This window comes from Rana temporaria, chromosome 9 (assembly GCF_905171775.1).
Source record: "Rana temporaria chromosome 9, aRanTem1.1, whole genome shotgun sequence".
Lineage (NCBI taxonomy): Eukaryota > Metazoa > Chordata > Amphibia > Anura > Ranidae > Rana > Rana temporaria.
In genome coordinates, this window is record NC_053497.1 from 26612026 (window position 1) to 26628275 (window position 16250).

General features: G+C 43.0%; 1 protein-coding gene across 1 annotated transcript in view; it reads left to right on the forward strand.

Moving 5' to 3' along the window:
- The window catches only part of MAPKAP1 (MAPK associated protein 1), a 322753-nt gene that overhangs the window by 275611 nt on the left and 30892 nt on the right, over positions 1-16250 (forward strand). Inside the window, exon 10 of the mRNA XM_040323013.1 lies at positions 4069-4206. Within this exon, the coding sequence (XP_040178947.1) occupies positions 4069-4206 (138 nt within the window). The remainder of the gene's footprint in view (positions 1-4068; positions 4207-16250) is intronic.

The window sequence follows — 16250 nt, forward strand, 5'->3', positions numbered from 1 at the left end:
AACAAATGTGTTCCCTTCCAGGGTGAGTACAGACAAGTGTATGTTGTTATAGGCAAGGCAATAGTTAGCTACCTTAATTTCATTCTAACCCTCTGTGTACTGTATCTACATATTGAACAAAGGACAAAATCCAACATTTAAAGCATATGTAATCCCTAACAATAAACTGCTTTAATTTTCACTCTTAGGCCCCTTTCACATGGGCAGACCATTCAGGTCCTACTGTTATTTTTTTAGGCGGACCTGAACAGACGCTTCATACAGTTCTATGGAGCAACGGCTGTCAGCGGTGACATTTCCGCTGACATCCAATCTGCTCCAATCCACTAAATTCAGATGGATAGAAACCCTATTTTGCGTCTGTCGGATCGGATGAAAACTGACAGATGAATCGGTTTTCATTCGATCCTACATAGCGGAGAGTGGAGATCTGACAGGTCCGTATCTCCACAGTGAGCAGAGACGGACCTGTCATCTGCCGGCTCAGCAGGGATCAACATAGTAATCCCTGCTGAGCAAACGGAGTCCATCAAAACGCACAGATGTTTTAAAGGGGTCTTATAGTCATGCAGCCTCCTGCCACCCATGTAAAGCATATGTGCGGTGGCAGAGTGGGTGAGTTTTGATGCCCACGTGGTGCACACAAACATCTATGGGCAGCAGAGGATTATTTTCTGAGAGCGCACTCGCTGACAAAGGCAGTGCTCGGTCTGTGCAAATGATAGGGTACCATTCAGTGTCACATCACATCACGTATATATAGCACCATATACAGAGTTTGCAAAGTTCACAAATTTTTGTTCAATTCAACATCCACATTTTAGCTCAATGTATTTCGAATGCTTTAAACATCTTCATCGGGAGAACATGTGAACAGTATCCGTATAGGAAAAGCCAAGTAATGTAAAATCAACAGTTTCCATACAGTTTGCAATTCTGCCATCCACCAGCACAGCACCCTCAGATCCTTGACCACAATAGCAATATACAGTATGTATTCCAGGTATTATAATAATAAAAAATCAAAATTAGTCAATCCTGCCATCCACAGAGGGGATGCAACAGCATGCCCAGATCCTTATCCACAATAGCAATATACTGTATGTATGCCAGGAGGTTTAGTGTTTCTCAGCAGATCAAGATCCATGCCCAGGCAGATCCCATCAAACTCTGGAACAGGAGGTGTGTTACTGACAGTATCACCAGGTTAAAATAAAAATAAAAGATAATGGATCATTCAAGCAGAAAGCTAGACATGTAATTGGAAAGGGTGAGGCAAACCGCTAACTACTGCTAAAATACATACTGTACATGGGTGCGGTTTCACATGCCAACAAAAGTTGTATTTTTGTCCATCCAGTCCAGATTTAGACAGATCTGCCACATAGCTCCATCCTGTCTAGCAGGTGAGAGGATCAGCTCTACACTCACCCTGTGTTTAGACAGTGAAATGAGAAGCAGGACACTGATGAACGCATGCCACTATGCATGTTTTATTTTTTTTAACCATGGAATACATTTTATTTAGGTACAGCCTTTTATTTTGGATGTGAATACTCGCCGTCAAAATTGGTGTTCCTTTTTTTTTTTTAACAAACATGTCATACTTTTTTTTTTTTATTATTATTATTATTATTATTATTTTTATTTTTATTTTGTTATTGCTCTTTATAAACATAGTGAGGAAAAGGAAAATTTTCCCATTTACATTATATAATAGAAAATACTAAAATCTTAATGCATACTATTTTTACAGCAGTTATATATTCCGACAGAATAAGAATAGTCAAAAAAGGAGGAAAAGGGAAAAAAGACCAATAACTCAACAACATTAAACATCTAACAAGACAATACAACAATAAACATACACCTCTATATATCATTAATTTCAATCTTTACTTCTAAATCTATTACAGGTCTTATCTCTTACCTCCGTTCGCCCTCTCCCCCCTCCTCCCCCAACTCCCTGCACCCTGCACATACCATCGTAAAACAAGGACCATATCCTATCAAATTTATGCGTAACTCCCCTCTGTTTATATGCCAATTTTTCTCTTTTTAATATAAAGTTAACCTTATTACACCATTGCTTGTGGGTTGGTGGTGCTGTATCATTCCATTCCTGTCAGATAAGTTTACGAGCTAAATAGAGGGTTCTAGAACACATCCTATTCATCTCTATAGGCAAAGTTCCAACTGGGACTATGCCCAATATAGCTATTTTGGGTGTACAAGGTATTTCTGTGCGGCATAATGTATTCAGTGTCTGGAATACTTTCACCCAGTACTTATGGAGCTTCGGACAACGTCAAAGCATATGGATTAAAGATCCATTAGATATAGAGCATCGCGGACATAGAGGGGATGTGTATTTTCCCCAAGCATATAATATTTGTGGAGTATAGTGTGTTCTATGTATTATAAAAAGTTGTGTTAATTGCTGCGATAGTGAGATAGAAACTTTAGGTAGAACCTCCACAGCCTCCTTCCATTCCTCCTCACTAAGATCTACCAAGTCTTTTTGCCAGCGTATAAGGCTATTGACCTGTAGATCTACCCTTTCCAGATTTAGGAGCATCATGTAGAGATCTCTTATTAATCCTTGTTTCATAGATCGTGACGAAGTTGCCTTCATCAATATCTCTGATGGTTTATATTGTAGAAGGAAAGTTGATGTCTGACTTTGTAAATCGTGTCGTATTTGAAGATACTGGTAGAAGTTCTTATTTGACAATCGGAAGGGTTCTTTCAATATATCAAAATATAACAACACATCTCCCTCAAACAATTGGTGTAAAAACATTAGTCCTGCACTTTTCCATTCAACAAATTCCGGCAATTTGTTTAGCTCAGGTAGACAATAGTTGTCCCATAATGGCATGTATTTAGCATATCCCATATGATGTGTAATTATTATACGAATCGTTTCCCAAAGCCTATGGATTAAGAAAAAAGTTGGAATTTTTCTCTTCCTATAAAATTGATGGGATACTATTTGTTGTACCAATGGAAGTGGTTTAAATTGAGTCATTATAATATTTTGTATAGGGTCTTGATTATCTACCTCCTCCCATCCACTCTAATGCTGAAGTTGTGCTGCCATATAATAACATTTTGAATTGGGGATTGCTATTCTTACTTTATCTTTGCTTGTTGTAGAGTTTCCAATTTGATTCTTGGTTTTCCATATGAGATCTCTAAAGGTTGCATCATTTTTTCTAAATAGTTTTAATGTTAGCCAAACTGGGCAATTGTGTAGAAAATATAGCAATTGGGGCAGCCACACCATTTTCACCAAATTTGCCCTTCCAATCATTGTCAATGGAAACCTGCACCAGATTTTACCTTGTTGCCTAAATCTTGCTACAAGGGGTAAAATATTGTTATCTATATAATTGTTAACCTGTGGGGTTATTATCACCCCTAAATACATGTCATACTTACCTCCACTGTGCAGTTTGTTTTGCACAGAGTGGCCCCGAACCTGCTGTTCTCGGGGCCCTCTGCAACTGCCTCGGCTCCTCCCCGCATTATCTAACCCCGTCTGCTAAGCTATCTTTCAGTGTGTATGACTCGGTCCCGCCCCCCGGCGGCCGCATCATTAGATGTGATTGACAGCAGCGCGAGCCAATGGCTGCGCTGCTATCAATCTATCCAATCAACGGCCAGACTCAGTGGAGAAGAGGATGCCGGGGACGCGCACAGCAGGTGAACGGGTTCAGGTAAGTAAACGGGGGGCTGGGGGGCCATCATTGCCAGGTGTTTTTTCACCTTAATGCATAGGATGCATTACGGTGAAAAAACACAAACCTTTACAACCCCTTTAATCTAACCTGATATGATTTAGCAAAACCTTTTGCTTTAGGGGAAGTTTGATATATCAGCCATTTTGTTTTGTCATATGTGCAACCATGTTGAGACCTTTTTTTATCAGTTTGTGTAATATAAGTTGGTGGATGAGAACTACAGCATTATTATTGGAATTTGTCAATGATCCTGTGATTGGTTTCTATGGTCATAACAGAGGTGTTATCGCAGCACTATGAATTGTGTTAATTTATTCTTTAGGGATCTCTGGAGAAAAGGTGGAGATTGACCCAGTGACCAACCAGAAGACCAGCACAAAATTTTGGATCAAACAGAAACCAATCTCTATTGATTCAGATTTGCTTTGTGGGTGTGACCTTGCAGAAGAAAAAAGTCCAAGTAAGTAACGGATGCAAAATTAAGAAAAAACTATGGTTGATGTTTACTAAGATTATATATTAATGTGTACGTATAGCTAAAACATATTTTATATTATTTTTTTGTTATATTTGGATAGAGTAGGGGAGGGTTGTCAAATTTGAATTCTCTTTGCGCCCCCACCTGGTCAATATACCTTTATGTTTGAATTGAGCATCATTGTCCCCAAGACTGAAAGTGTTGGGAAATCCAAAGGTTTAGAGTTGTCACCAAAACAGGTAGAGAGTGTAAATCTTTTCAGTGACAACCATCTAAGAGGGGAATTCCCCCCAGTTTGTAAAAGTGTCCCTTGCTTCCAGTTGCATCCTGTTAGAAGTACAATCAACAGGCATCTGCCAGTTAAAGAAAAATAAAATCCATAAAAATCCAACAATTTAAAAAGGTTCTTTACAGAGAAAAGAAACAGAATCTCCATCCTGGAAGAAACCAAGGTTCTACTGTTCCTGGGTGCTCGGATTACCATGTTTTCATCTGTAGAACAAACCTGTTTTTTGGGTATTGTTGCTTCTATGGTTGCACATGTGAATACCGTAAGGATAAATTTGGAGTTGACAATGAACTGAGATGTTTCTGATCATACTGTATATGAATGGCAGTTACCGCAGGTTCGTGTGCATATCAGAACACATCCACTAATCAGCAATGTAGTTTTGTCTATTTTTTAATATGCTAATTTACAGATCTGCGCTGACATGTAGCGTCCTGTGAATAATTTGGCAGGAAGTGGGCTAATATAGTAGGGTTACCACATCCTAAGGGTCCATGCACACTAGGAGAAAAACAAATGCCAGAACCTCTGGCAGCAAAACTGCTCTTCATATTGAACTAGAGTTTAGGAAAGTTTATGGGCATTTGCTTTTACAAGCATTTTTTTCCCCCAATTTTTTTGGGGGGGAAATGACCAAACATTTGGAAAATTACCTCTGGTAATTTTTCAACATACCTTAAAAACACATTTATGAGCGTTAAAGTGGAGCTCAACTTGTTTTTGTGTTTATTAAAAGTCAGCAGCTACAAAAAGTATAGCTGCTGACTTTTAATAGACAAACACTCACAGGATCTAGCGATGCGGCCGTTGGCACCCTCGCCTTTCCTCAGTGCTGGGCATCTGGCTGGGATAGCTTGCGGCTTCACAGCCAGGTGCGCACTATGCGCTGCGCCTCCTCCAATCTGCTGCGACCTGTGACATGTTCCAGAAGATTACAGGGAGGGAGGTGGCCCGAGCGGAAGTGGGAACAGGTACCTGTCAAAACCAGACACCTGCTCTCCCCTCTCCCCCCCCCCAAGAAGATGACATGCCAAATGTGGCATAGGAGGGGGGAGGAATGCTTAAAGTGGAACTTCCCCTTTTGGGTGCAGATCCACTTTAATTGTTTTTTTCTAACTTAAAGTTCCTTTCTAAAACACGGCCGAGAAGAGGTTTTTTTTTCTGCCTCTAAGCTTATCTCTGAGCCTCTAAGCTTGGGTTCACACTTGTGGGATGCAGGACACAGCATGTGATTCGCACACGGGGATCGCACCGCATTTCTTTTCAAATCACATGTGATGTCTGTGTGGTGCGATTTAAAGCATTCATTTTGTATGGCTTAAATCGTATATCTGAGTCCTGTAGTATGGACGCTGAATACAGGATTTGGGAGCGCACCCGCAAGGTAACCCCCTTGCGAGAGCGCTTCCCAGAGGAGTTATCTGAGGCGAGGAGGAGCCGAGACAGCTGCTGTGGGACCCCAGAAAAGCCGTTTGGGCCACTGTGCAAAACGAGCTGCACACTGGAGGTAAGTATGACATGTTTGTTATTTAAAAAAAAAATATTAAACCTTCACAACCCCTTTAACCTGTCAGTGGTCATAAAGATATGGCTGATCCGTGTATAGTAAAGCTGTGTGTTGAATAAGGGAATGTTTTCTTTAAAGCAAAATTGCCGGAGCAAAAATCCTGAATACATTCCTCTGAATTGTCTTTCCCAATGTCATATTGTTCTTAATGTTCAAGGAAATACCTTTTACTAGCAGGGTTCCTTTGTTAGGCTTCGGCCTGCCTCTTCTTACTGGGGAGGGATACACTCTCCCTGCTTGTTTCCAGACTGCCCTTTGCGCAAGTTTTGAGTGCGATTTTTATCAGTCTGTGATATATGTCTTACTGCACAGCTTACATAGAAAAAAATGAATCCTGGGGTCCTCCTTGAATGAATTATGAGGGAGAAGGAGAGGATAGGGAACAGATAAGAGTTCAGACTTGTGCAATATATCCTCTTTCCTGTGTTTTATCTCTGGTAACACAAGCTCAGACTATCTTAGTGCAGGGAGATATTATAAATTGTACTTATGCAAGCAGGCAGAGCAGGGTCAATTGTATGGCTGTCAGAATGAAGATGTCAGCCCAATAAGAGATGGCTGCCTGGTTCTGGGAGCGTATTCTAGAATCCTGCTTATGTAATGACCCATCAGTTTCAGCTTGTCCTGCAAGGTCACGTGCCCTTACGAGTTAGCATGTTATTTATTACTTTTAACTTTTCTCTAACCTTGATTAAATACGTGTCTTGTACATTTGCTTCAAAAGCTTGCAAACTTCAGGATTTCCGTTTCTTATTGGGAATCCACTCATCTTCTTTATACCCCTGCCCTTCTCACAGCACCCTCATAAGCAACTGAGGAACCCTTGTCTCACAATTAATTATATTACCAGGTCGATTCATTCAGAGGTACACCGTACTCCATTTTATACCAAATCACATTGCATGTTCAATCTGTAATTGCATTTCCCGGTATCGATATATATAATTACAATATATACATACACACATTTTGTGCTGCTGTCATAGTACGAATGTAATATCAGTAAGTACATATGCTAGCATTTCCAGGGGGACAATATACAGAAGAGTCATTCAGTGGATATGGCAATAATGTGATTGTATCAGTCTGCCGACCCCAGAATTGCTGGTATTGAAACATTAGCCTTCTAAACTCACACTATTATGTGCCCCGCGAGTTTCACTCTCTCGAGTAAATCAATCAGCATCCTGTGCGATTCTTTCTGCGAATCTGACAGCCAGGGCTATCTGCCTTGGAAATAGAGTGGAATTGAAAGTGCTACATAATTACTTTATTTCCCAAAAATGATGGCCTAGCGTTAAAGGTTTTATCTAACAGCTTGGCTACCAAGACCTTTCAATTACGTCACCACCGGATCAAACCATGCAGGGCATAGCTGCTACCTAGAGGACCATATATATTCTATGGAAGATTCAGACAAAGGTTTTTTTTTATCTTGCACAAAAGCCATTTATACTGTCACCCCTGCAAAGACTAGGGAAGATGGGGAATTAGAGCATTGTGGCACACCTTTTTTTCTTTTTCTCTCTTTTTTTTTTTTTAGAGCAGGCGTGCCTGAAGTTGGATCTACACAGGAGAAAATAAAAAAAAGCTATGAGCAAATCCAGTTACAAAAATTTTGTGTTGGATATTTTTTCTTTTTGATTTTAAAAGAATTACCGTATGTTTTAGAAAAGCTTTTATCCTATGAAAGCAGCAAACAGATTATAGTAGCCATTCTTGAACACACCTCACTCTTGTACAAGCCAAAGTAAAGACGCATTCAGCCCTCTTTTGTCTTATAAAGGGGTTCTACTGCCTAGAGGACCTATTTTTCTGGGGCTTAATCAAGTGCATGTGAGACATTTTGCTGTTTGTCTGGCTGGGTAAACCTTGGACTTCACATGTCCTATTCCATGACCACGAGCATATACCACTTCACTCTGTCCAACTCTACCACGGGCCATATGAGGTTCATTGCCTTGGGATTTTGATCACAGGCAGTGGAATCCACAGGCTATAATAGTGGGACCACAACTAACATTTCAGGCATGACTCCCCAAATTAATTTACATTTAACAAAACCCTTGGCTAAAAGAACCACTGAAATATTTATCGTTTCTTTTCGGAACTCACCTAACCCCTTAGGATCTGTTTATCGTCGAATTTCAAGGCTTCCCTTTAATAGAATTTGACCATTACTTGATCCACAGTCTCTCCACAGAATTAGTCAACCTAACTCTTGCTTTATATCAATATGATTAAAAAAAAAACTATTTTAGAACTTGGAATCTGTTGTTCTCCATGTATTGCTCAAACATTTTCTTTTGCTTTTGATGAGATCAAAAGTTTCACCTGTGAGTTTTTAGCCTCCTGGCCAGGCGTTACACATATTGACACCAATGTGCTTTTCTGCAACAGCACTTGTCTGACCTAATCTCACTCAGTGTGGTTTATCCCAGTGGGAAATGGTGCTGAAATTACAGGCAATCAGGGATCAATTCTGTTGCTGTGCTTGTAGTCCTTTTATAGGGTTTTCAGTAGGGGTGGAATTGCTGCAAGGTGATCTATGATGTTATCACCAACTTCAGATTTTCTAAAGAATTCAAGCATGTTCATTTTCATAAATGAATTTACAGTTTGAGAAGTTCTTTTTCACCTAGCTTACTAACCGATGTTAAGCTAGATCAAAATTCACTTCACAAAGAATACCCCGTTACATAGTTAGTTTGAATGAAAAAAAGACACAAATCCAACTAGTTCAACCAATAAAAGGGAAAAATATATACAATCCTATACACATAATCAATCCAGAGGAAGACAAAAAAAACAGCAAATCATTATCCAGTTTGCTCCAGCAGGGGGAAAAAATTCTTCCTGACCACCCCCCCCCCCCCCCCAAGAGCCAATCAGATATTCCCTGGATCAACGTTGCCTATCAATACCTATTATATTATGTACATTAACCACTTGCCAACCAGCTGCCGTCGTTACACGGCGACCGGTTGGCTCTCCTGCGCAAATCAGCGTAGCTGTACGGCACCTCACGCAGTTGCAGTTGCGGGTGGGCTTGCGCACACTGCACGAGCATTCTCGATGTCCGCCGGTGACCCATGATCACCTAGTACAGAGGCAGAATGGGGACCTGTTCTGACAGAGGACATGACAGAGATCTACTGTTCACAGTGATCAGGAACAGCGATCTGTCATGTCCCAGTGAGCCCATCCTCCCTACAGTTATAACACACCTATGGAACACAGTTAACCCCTTTTACATTGATCAGTGATAAAAGTCCCTAAATCTACCCCATAGTTTGTAGAGGCGATAACTTTTGCGCAAACCAATCAATATACCCCTGTTGCGATTTTTTTTTTCTTACCATAAATATGTAGAAGAATATATTTTGCCCTAAACTGATGAATACGTTAATTTTTCTCTTCCGTTCATGGATGGACACAGCAGCAATTGACCTTAGGGTATTATGCTCCTTTCTAGGAGATTGACTAGGCAGAAAAACAGCATGTTAAGTGTTAAACACTCCACACAGTATAGTCTCTCCCAGGGGGCAGTTCCCTCGGGTACATCCCCCATCCTCTGCTCTGCAGCCTCAGTTTTTTTCTGCCTAGCAAAGGAGATGACATGGCTCCTCTGGGCCCATGTGCTCTGGGAATTTTTTTGCTATTTTCTTTTTGTTTTCCTACATTTTTGGATCCTGAGATCTACAATCAACTGCCGACTGGGTGACAGGCTGGATCCTCGATCCTTGTAGTCCCCCCAAGTTCGGCCATCGAGCATGTGCCGGCCTTTAGCTGCGCGCTGGGCTGTCCAGGACATGCCCCGTTGCTCCAGGGGTGGCCAGTGAGCTATACGCTCCAGGGCACACATATGACCGGGCTCACAGTGTGTCGGGCCGACAGCCATGCCGTAACTGCGCGGACGTTGGTTCTGTCCGGGATGTCTCCAGACAGTGGTCGCAGGACGGGTAAGTAGCAGTCCCCCTGCTTTGGCAGGCTAGTGCATTCCTGGGGAGGTCGATTGGGGGTCCGCCCTGCTTTCCTCTCACGCTCCTTTCCCCACGTTCTGGGTGGCGGGGTCGGCCATGAGGTGGGGGGTCCGCCTGGGGGGCTCCATCCAGTGGCTGGGGGCTGTGTCTGCTAGCGGTGCTGTTTTGCTGGTGTGTGTGCGGGGGGGGGCCTGCCCGGGGGGCCCAGGTGTTTTCACTGTATGTGTGTTCCCCCTGCCTTCTTCTGGGGATGCCTCTGACACAGAATCGGGCCCAGCTACTGCTCCCGGCCCTGGTTCCGAGGTGTCAGAGGATGCAGGCCTAGTCCACACGGACAGTGAGGATGACTCTGCTTCAGGGTCAGTGCATGATAGGGCGCTAGTGGGAGCTCTTATCACTGCAAAAAATTGAGGATTCGGCGGAGACATCAGAGGTGTCGGTCCCTTTTGGGTTCCGGCTTGCACTGCGAAAGTGTTTCCTTGTGTTCCTTATCTGGGAAGTTTTTTGTACAAGGAATGGGATCGGCCGCAAAAGGTTTTTGCTGTTCCAAAATGCTTTGCGGTCCGTTATCCTTTTGAGGAGGACTTCCTAAAAAAGTGGACCTCTCCTCCGTCAGTGGACCCCCCTGTGTCCAGACTGAACAAGGCGACCACGTTGCCTCTGGAAGGGGCTCCCGCTTTCAAGGACCCAGCAGATAGGAGAGCTGAGGCTGTGGCCCGCTCCATGTTCACGGTGGTGGGGTCGGCGGTGAGACCGGTCTTGGCCGGCGCTCTAGTGTCACAGACACTTACTGAACGGGCAAAGTTGTTGCTTCAGGAGTTGGAGGAGCATCAAGCCTCTCCGAACTGTGTGGCGCTGGCCGACCAGTTGGTGCAGGGCCTAAAATGTCTGTGAGTCAGCCCTGCATACGCTTCCCTTGCTCTCCAGGGCCTCGGCCTACGCGGTGGTGTTGCGCCGCCTTGTCTGGCTGAAGTGTCTTCTAAGAAGGCCTTGGTGGACTTACCCTTTAAGGGTGAAAGGCTTTTTGGGGCTTCTCTAGATGACATCATAAAAGATGCCACGGGAGGTAAGAGCACTCTGCTCCCACAATCTTGTAAAGGTAAGGAGCCTCGTCGTAAGCAGGGGCCCTCCTTTACCGCCCCCAAGCGTTTTTTTCGTCCGCCCGGTGTGGCAGGTAAATGTTCCCAGGGCGTTAAGGCATCCGCTGAAGGGCAGAACCGCCCCTGGTTCCGCAAGCCCAACAAGCCTGCGGAAAAACCTGCTTCCGCATGAAGTTCTGCCCCCGCCCGTCTCTCGGGTGGGGGGCAGGCTTCGCAAATTCGCGGCTCGGTGGAGGTCTCTTCTTTCCGACCGCTGGGTTTGCGAAGTTGTTTCCTCGGGGTACAAGATAGAGTTTCTCTCTTGTCCGCCAAACAGATTTTTTCCTTCCAACCTCCAGCTTCCTCCGGGTCGTCGTGAGGCCCTGTTTGGGGCTGTTCAGGATCTGCTGGTCAGGGGGGTGATCGTGCCGGTTCCTTTACTGGAACAGTTTCAGGGGTTTTACTCCAATCTGTTTGTAGTCCCTAAGAAGGAAGGGGTCCGTCCAATCCTGGATCTCAAGGCCCTCAACTGTTTTGTCAGAGTGAAAAAGTTCAGGATGGAGTCGGTTCGCTCTGTAGTAGCGGCACTCCATCAAGGGGACTTCCTGGCGTCCTTGGATATCAAGGAAGCGTACTTGTATATCCCCATTTGCGCAAAGCACCAGACATTTCTGCGCTTTGCGGTCGGGGAGGACCATTTTCAATTTGTGGCCCTCCCTTTCGGCTTGGCTTCGGCGCCAAGGGTTTTCACCAAGGTGCTCGTTCCGATTCTGGCCCTGCTGAGGCATCGCGGGATCGCTATTGTAGGATACCTGACGATCTTCTTCTGCGAGCTTCTTCAAGCTCAGAGTTAGAGGTGGATGTGTCTATCACCTGCCAGACCCTCCGGGAATTTGGTTGGCTGCTAAATGTTCAGAAGTCGGTGTTGGTATCGTCTCAGCGCCTGGCTGACATCTCCGGTGCTTCGGGCCGGGAAGTCGTTCCTGCCGTGCCATTGCATACTCTGCATTAGATAGTTTAGGGCAAGGTTCCTGCTTGTTCTTATAGGGAGAGAATTATATTGCCATGCTCTTCCCGACATTTTGCTGCCATGTGCAGCCCTCTAGCCAACCCTAACCCTAACCCTCAACCTCCTACTCCATATGGACCTCGTCCTCCTAGGTCAAGATTATTTTTATTTTTTTTATGTTATTTTAAGTTATTTTCCGATCCACATTTATTTGCAGAGTACTTGCCATGCTCTTATCGACATTTTGCTGCCATTTGCTGCCCTCTAGCCCTTTCCATTAGTTTTTTAGAGACATTTTAGTAGTCAAAAGTCCGGGTCCCTATTGACTTCAATGGGGTTCGGGGTCCCGGAACCCAACCTTTTTTCCGAAGTTCGGCCAAACCCATCGAACCCAAACATCCAGGTGTCTGCTCAACTCTAGTCCTAATAATAAAAGTCAGCAGCTGCAGTATTTGTAGCTGCTGGCTTTTAATATGTTTTTTACAGCGGAACTCCGCTTTAAGAAAAATACTAGCAGTGAGTAAAACCATACAGTGGTAAAGGAAAAAAAAACGTACGTGTATAGGGCAAGTGAGGGGTTAAGAAATAAGGAATGGGGGTTTGGAGTGAGAACGCTCTGCGAAAATGTATATGGTACATCTGTAAACAGACTAAAAATTGGGATGTCTTTTAAATAGACTTTTAAACATTTCTTGTGAGTGACGGAATGCTCCTTAACTTCATTCACCAAAAAAAATGTCTAGTCTGAATTCAACTGTATTGTATGAGCCAGATGGTCCTTTGCTATGGCCTGCTTGATGGCTAGAAAGGTGAGCTGTTTCTGTTCTATTTTACTGAGTGTTTCGACTCTAAAAATGTAGGCGGGTGGTCCAAGCATTCTGGTCTACAGTATATGTTGATGGAATAAGGAAAACATAAGGTTGTAGTTTTTAGATGAAAAACTACAATGTTTATTTGTACTGCAACCAACATATATGTATCATGTTACCAAGGTGACCACAGTTTCAAAGGAAGTTGCTTGAATAGGGAAGAAATTAGCTATTGTTCCTTTCGTTAAGTAGCACCAAAGGAGGCCTTTGAAGGCATTTTCTAGTGTATGAGTGTAATGAAGCAGAAATAAATGTCTGCCCATGTTTGGTGCCAAGCCCCACCAGTTCTATGTATTCCCATTTTGTGACATAAGTAAAGGGAAGTGCGTGAAATTTAGAAAAATAAGTTGCTGCTAAAACATAGAAATCGTTGTGGGATTAAAGACTGAACCTTTCAAATAAGTTGATACGGATTGCTCAGTCTATCCAGTGATCCTGCTTTAGGGTATCTAGATTTTTTGTTAAGTAGGGATTTTGAGTCCTTGATCAAGTGTGCACCAAGATCAAAAATAAATATGGTTTAAAAATCTAAAGCAAAAGAAAGAAAAAAATAAATTAATCTTCTGTTAATTTACATTTCCTGGCCACTTTGTTCTGTTTGTAATGCAAAAATGTGTGCCTCCCGAAATCCAGACAAGATCCCTATCCTTGACGCAGATCTGGTACGTATTTTAAAGGGAAGCTCCAAGCAGAAAAAAATGCTTGGGGGGTCCCCCCTCCCAAAATCTATGCCTTTTCCAAGGATGATGGAGCAAAGGTAGTGTAGCAACCTTTTCCCACAATCCTGAACCGGCAACTTGACCCTTCAACGCGAGGGGAGGGTACCCCTGATGGGACCTTTTCTTCTCATCCTTGACGTGGGGGTCTGCAGGGGGATTTTTTGGGGGAATCTGGAACCCTCTTTTAACATAATCCCCCCCCCCCTGGTTACTCATGCATTAAAAAAAGATGAAAACATATTTGAGAAAGACATTTATAAAAAAAATCCTCAAATAATGTCCCACAGTGTAGATCCAATGTCAATCATATGATCCATGTATCGGACGGGTTGTCGTTTATCATGGTAGATAGAGGTTGTGGGCTTTTAATTTGATACATGGTCATAATAAAAAAAAAAGTATCAATTTTTTTTCTCTTTTTTTTTAGGCTGACAGTTGAAAAAAAATATACGTGTGTGTGTGTTTATTGTGATGATTTGGGGGCCACTACACAAAGTTGGTTTAAGCCCTGGTTCACATTGATTCAATTTGATATGTGCCTCTTCTCAGCAGTATCTTTGCATAGGCCTCCTTCCTTGGTCCTCCAGACCATCTAGCACACAGTCCCAGTACTAGTGCACTACACGCTGAACCTTCCTTTGCTCTGATTGTTTGACCTGCAGCTCTCTGCTGCTATATCCTTACAGCAGTAGTTCTCAACCTGGGGGTCGAATTTACGATTTGCCAGGGGTCACCAAACCCTGGGCTGTTCCTGAAGCGTGCACCACTCTCCCAGCCTTTTCATGGCCACCCACTCAGCCTATTCGCAGCTGCCCAGTTCATGGCATGGATGGGGGCGGAGACTATAGGTCAGCTGAACTTGAGCAGTTCTGCAAAGAAGAGGGCAAATATTGCAAAGTCTAGATGTGCAAATTTAGAAGAGACAAATCCCAACAGACTAAAGGCTGTAACTTGAACAAAAGGTGGTTCAACAAAATACTGAGACAAAGGGAGTAATTATTTTTCCAACTTAGAATAAATCTAATTAAAAACAGAATCACTGACATGTTAGTTCTATATCTTTTACTTGGATGTTATAAGTTGCACTGAGTAAACACAGCTAGATGAAAAAAAACAGTGTCTGTCTTCATTTTAGGCTGCAAAGTAACAAAATGGGACTATTAGAAATGGGGGTAATTCTTTTCTATACCCACTGTATATACAATGTTTGCTGTCCAAAAAAACATTAGGACAAGACGACAGTTTCCATTGAACTTACCAATTGTGAAGCATGGTGACGGTAATGGTATTGTTTGGGGTCACTTTGCTGCTTTAGGGCCTGGGCAATTTGCAGTCGATTAAACTATGAATTCTGCATCAAAATGTGCTTGATGAGAATGTGAGGCCACCTACCTGGAAGGTGAAGTTTAACTGGAAATCAATCTTTCAACACGATAAGGATTTTCACTAGTGATTATTATAATAATAAGGTGTATTAGCAGTTCCAGCAAGAAATGGCTAAAAAGGAAAAAGAAATGGAAGATTATGGATTGGCCTTGAGTCCGGATTTAAAGCCCCCTGAAATTGTGTGAAGGGATTTGAAAGTCATGCAAGGATGCCCACAAACAATTTTCAACTCAAGGAATTTTGCATGAAAGACTGGTTAAACATTTCAATGTCAGAGACTAGTGGGCATGTATGGAAAACGCTTACAAAGGACAATACCAGCTTCTGAGGCCAAGGGTGTGCTTATTTTTTGCCACAGTACACTAGCACTTCTATTGATAGATTTGTTGATTACATGGTGGAAAGGGCAAATTTTCTTGGCATTCTTAATTGGCCATTATCTGTATTATCCACCTGTTCAAATATTTGCTTGTTCAAATATGTTGAAAAAGTCTACCATTTTTTTGGGCAGTACCTATTTTTCACATGACTGTTGCACTGACACTTCTTCACAGACCAAGCTTAGTTTTTAATGTCCCTACCAGAACCACACGGACACACAATTGGGTCAGTTTGAGCCATTTTGTCATTGTTTAGAACTTGCTGATGTTACTATTCAGTAAGTGCAATGGTTGGCATGGACACATTCCTTTGCCCGTGCAGTTTGAGTATCAGCAGTATACCTATTTGTTAAATACCCCATGTTTTTGTTATTTCAATACAATTCTAGGCACTGCAGCAGTGTTATATACAAAATGCAGGTGAAGCGCTACCCACAATCACTCAATCTCGTGTCATAAATCAAATTTCATTAAAGTGGACTGTCAGACTTTTTTTTTTAACTTTCTATCGCTTAAATCTTCTGCCCTTGTTTTAACTTTGGATAGTACTTTTTTTTCTGCCAGTACCCGTACGTCCCTGCCTAGACGTGGGTCCGATCGGGACCCGACGCCCCCCCCGGTACATGAGGCGGTCGGAAATCGTCTGGGAGCGATCCGGGATGAGGGGGCGGCTATTCGTTTCTAGCCGCCCCCTCGCGATCGCTCCCCGGAGCTGAAGAACGGGGAGAGCCGTATGTAAACACGG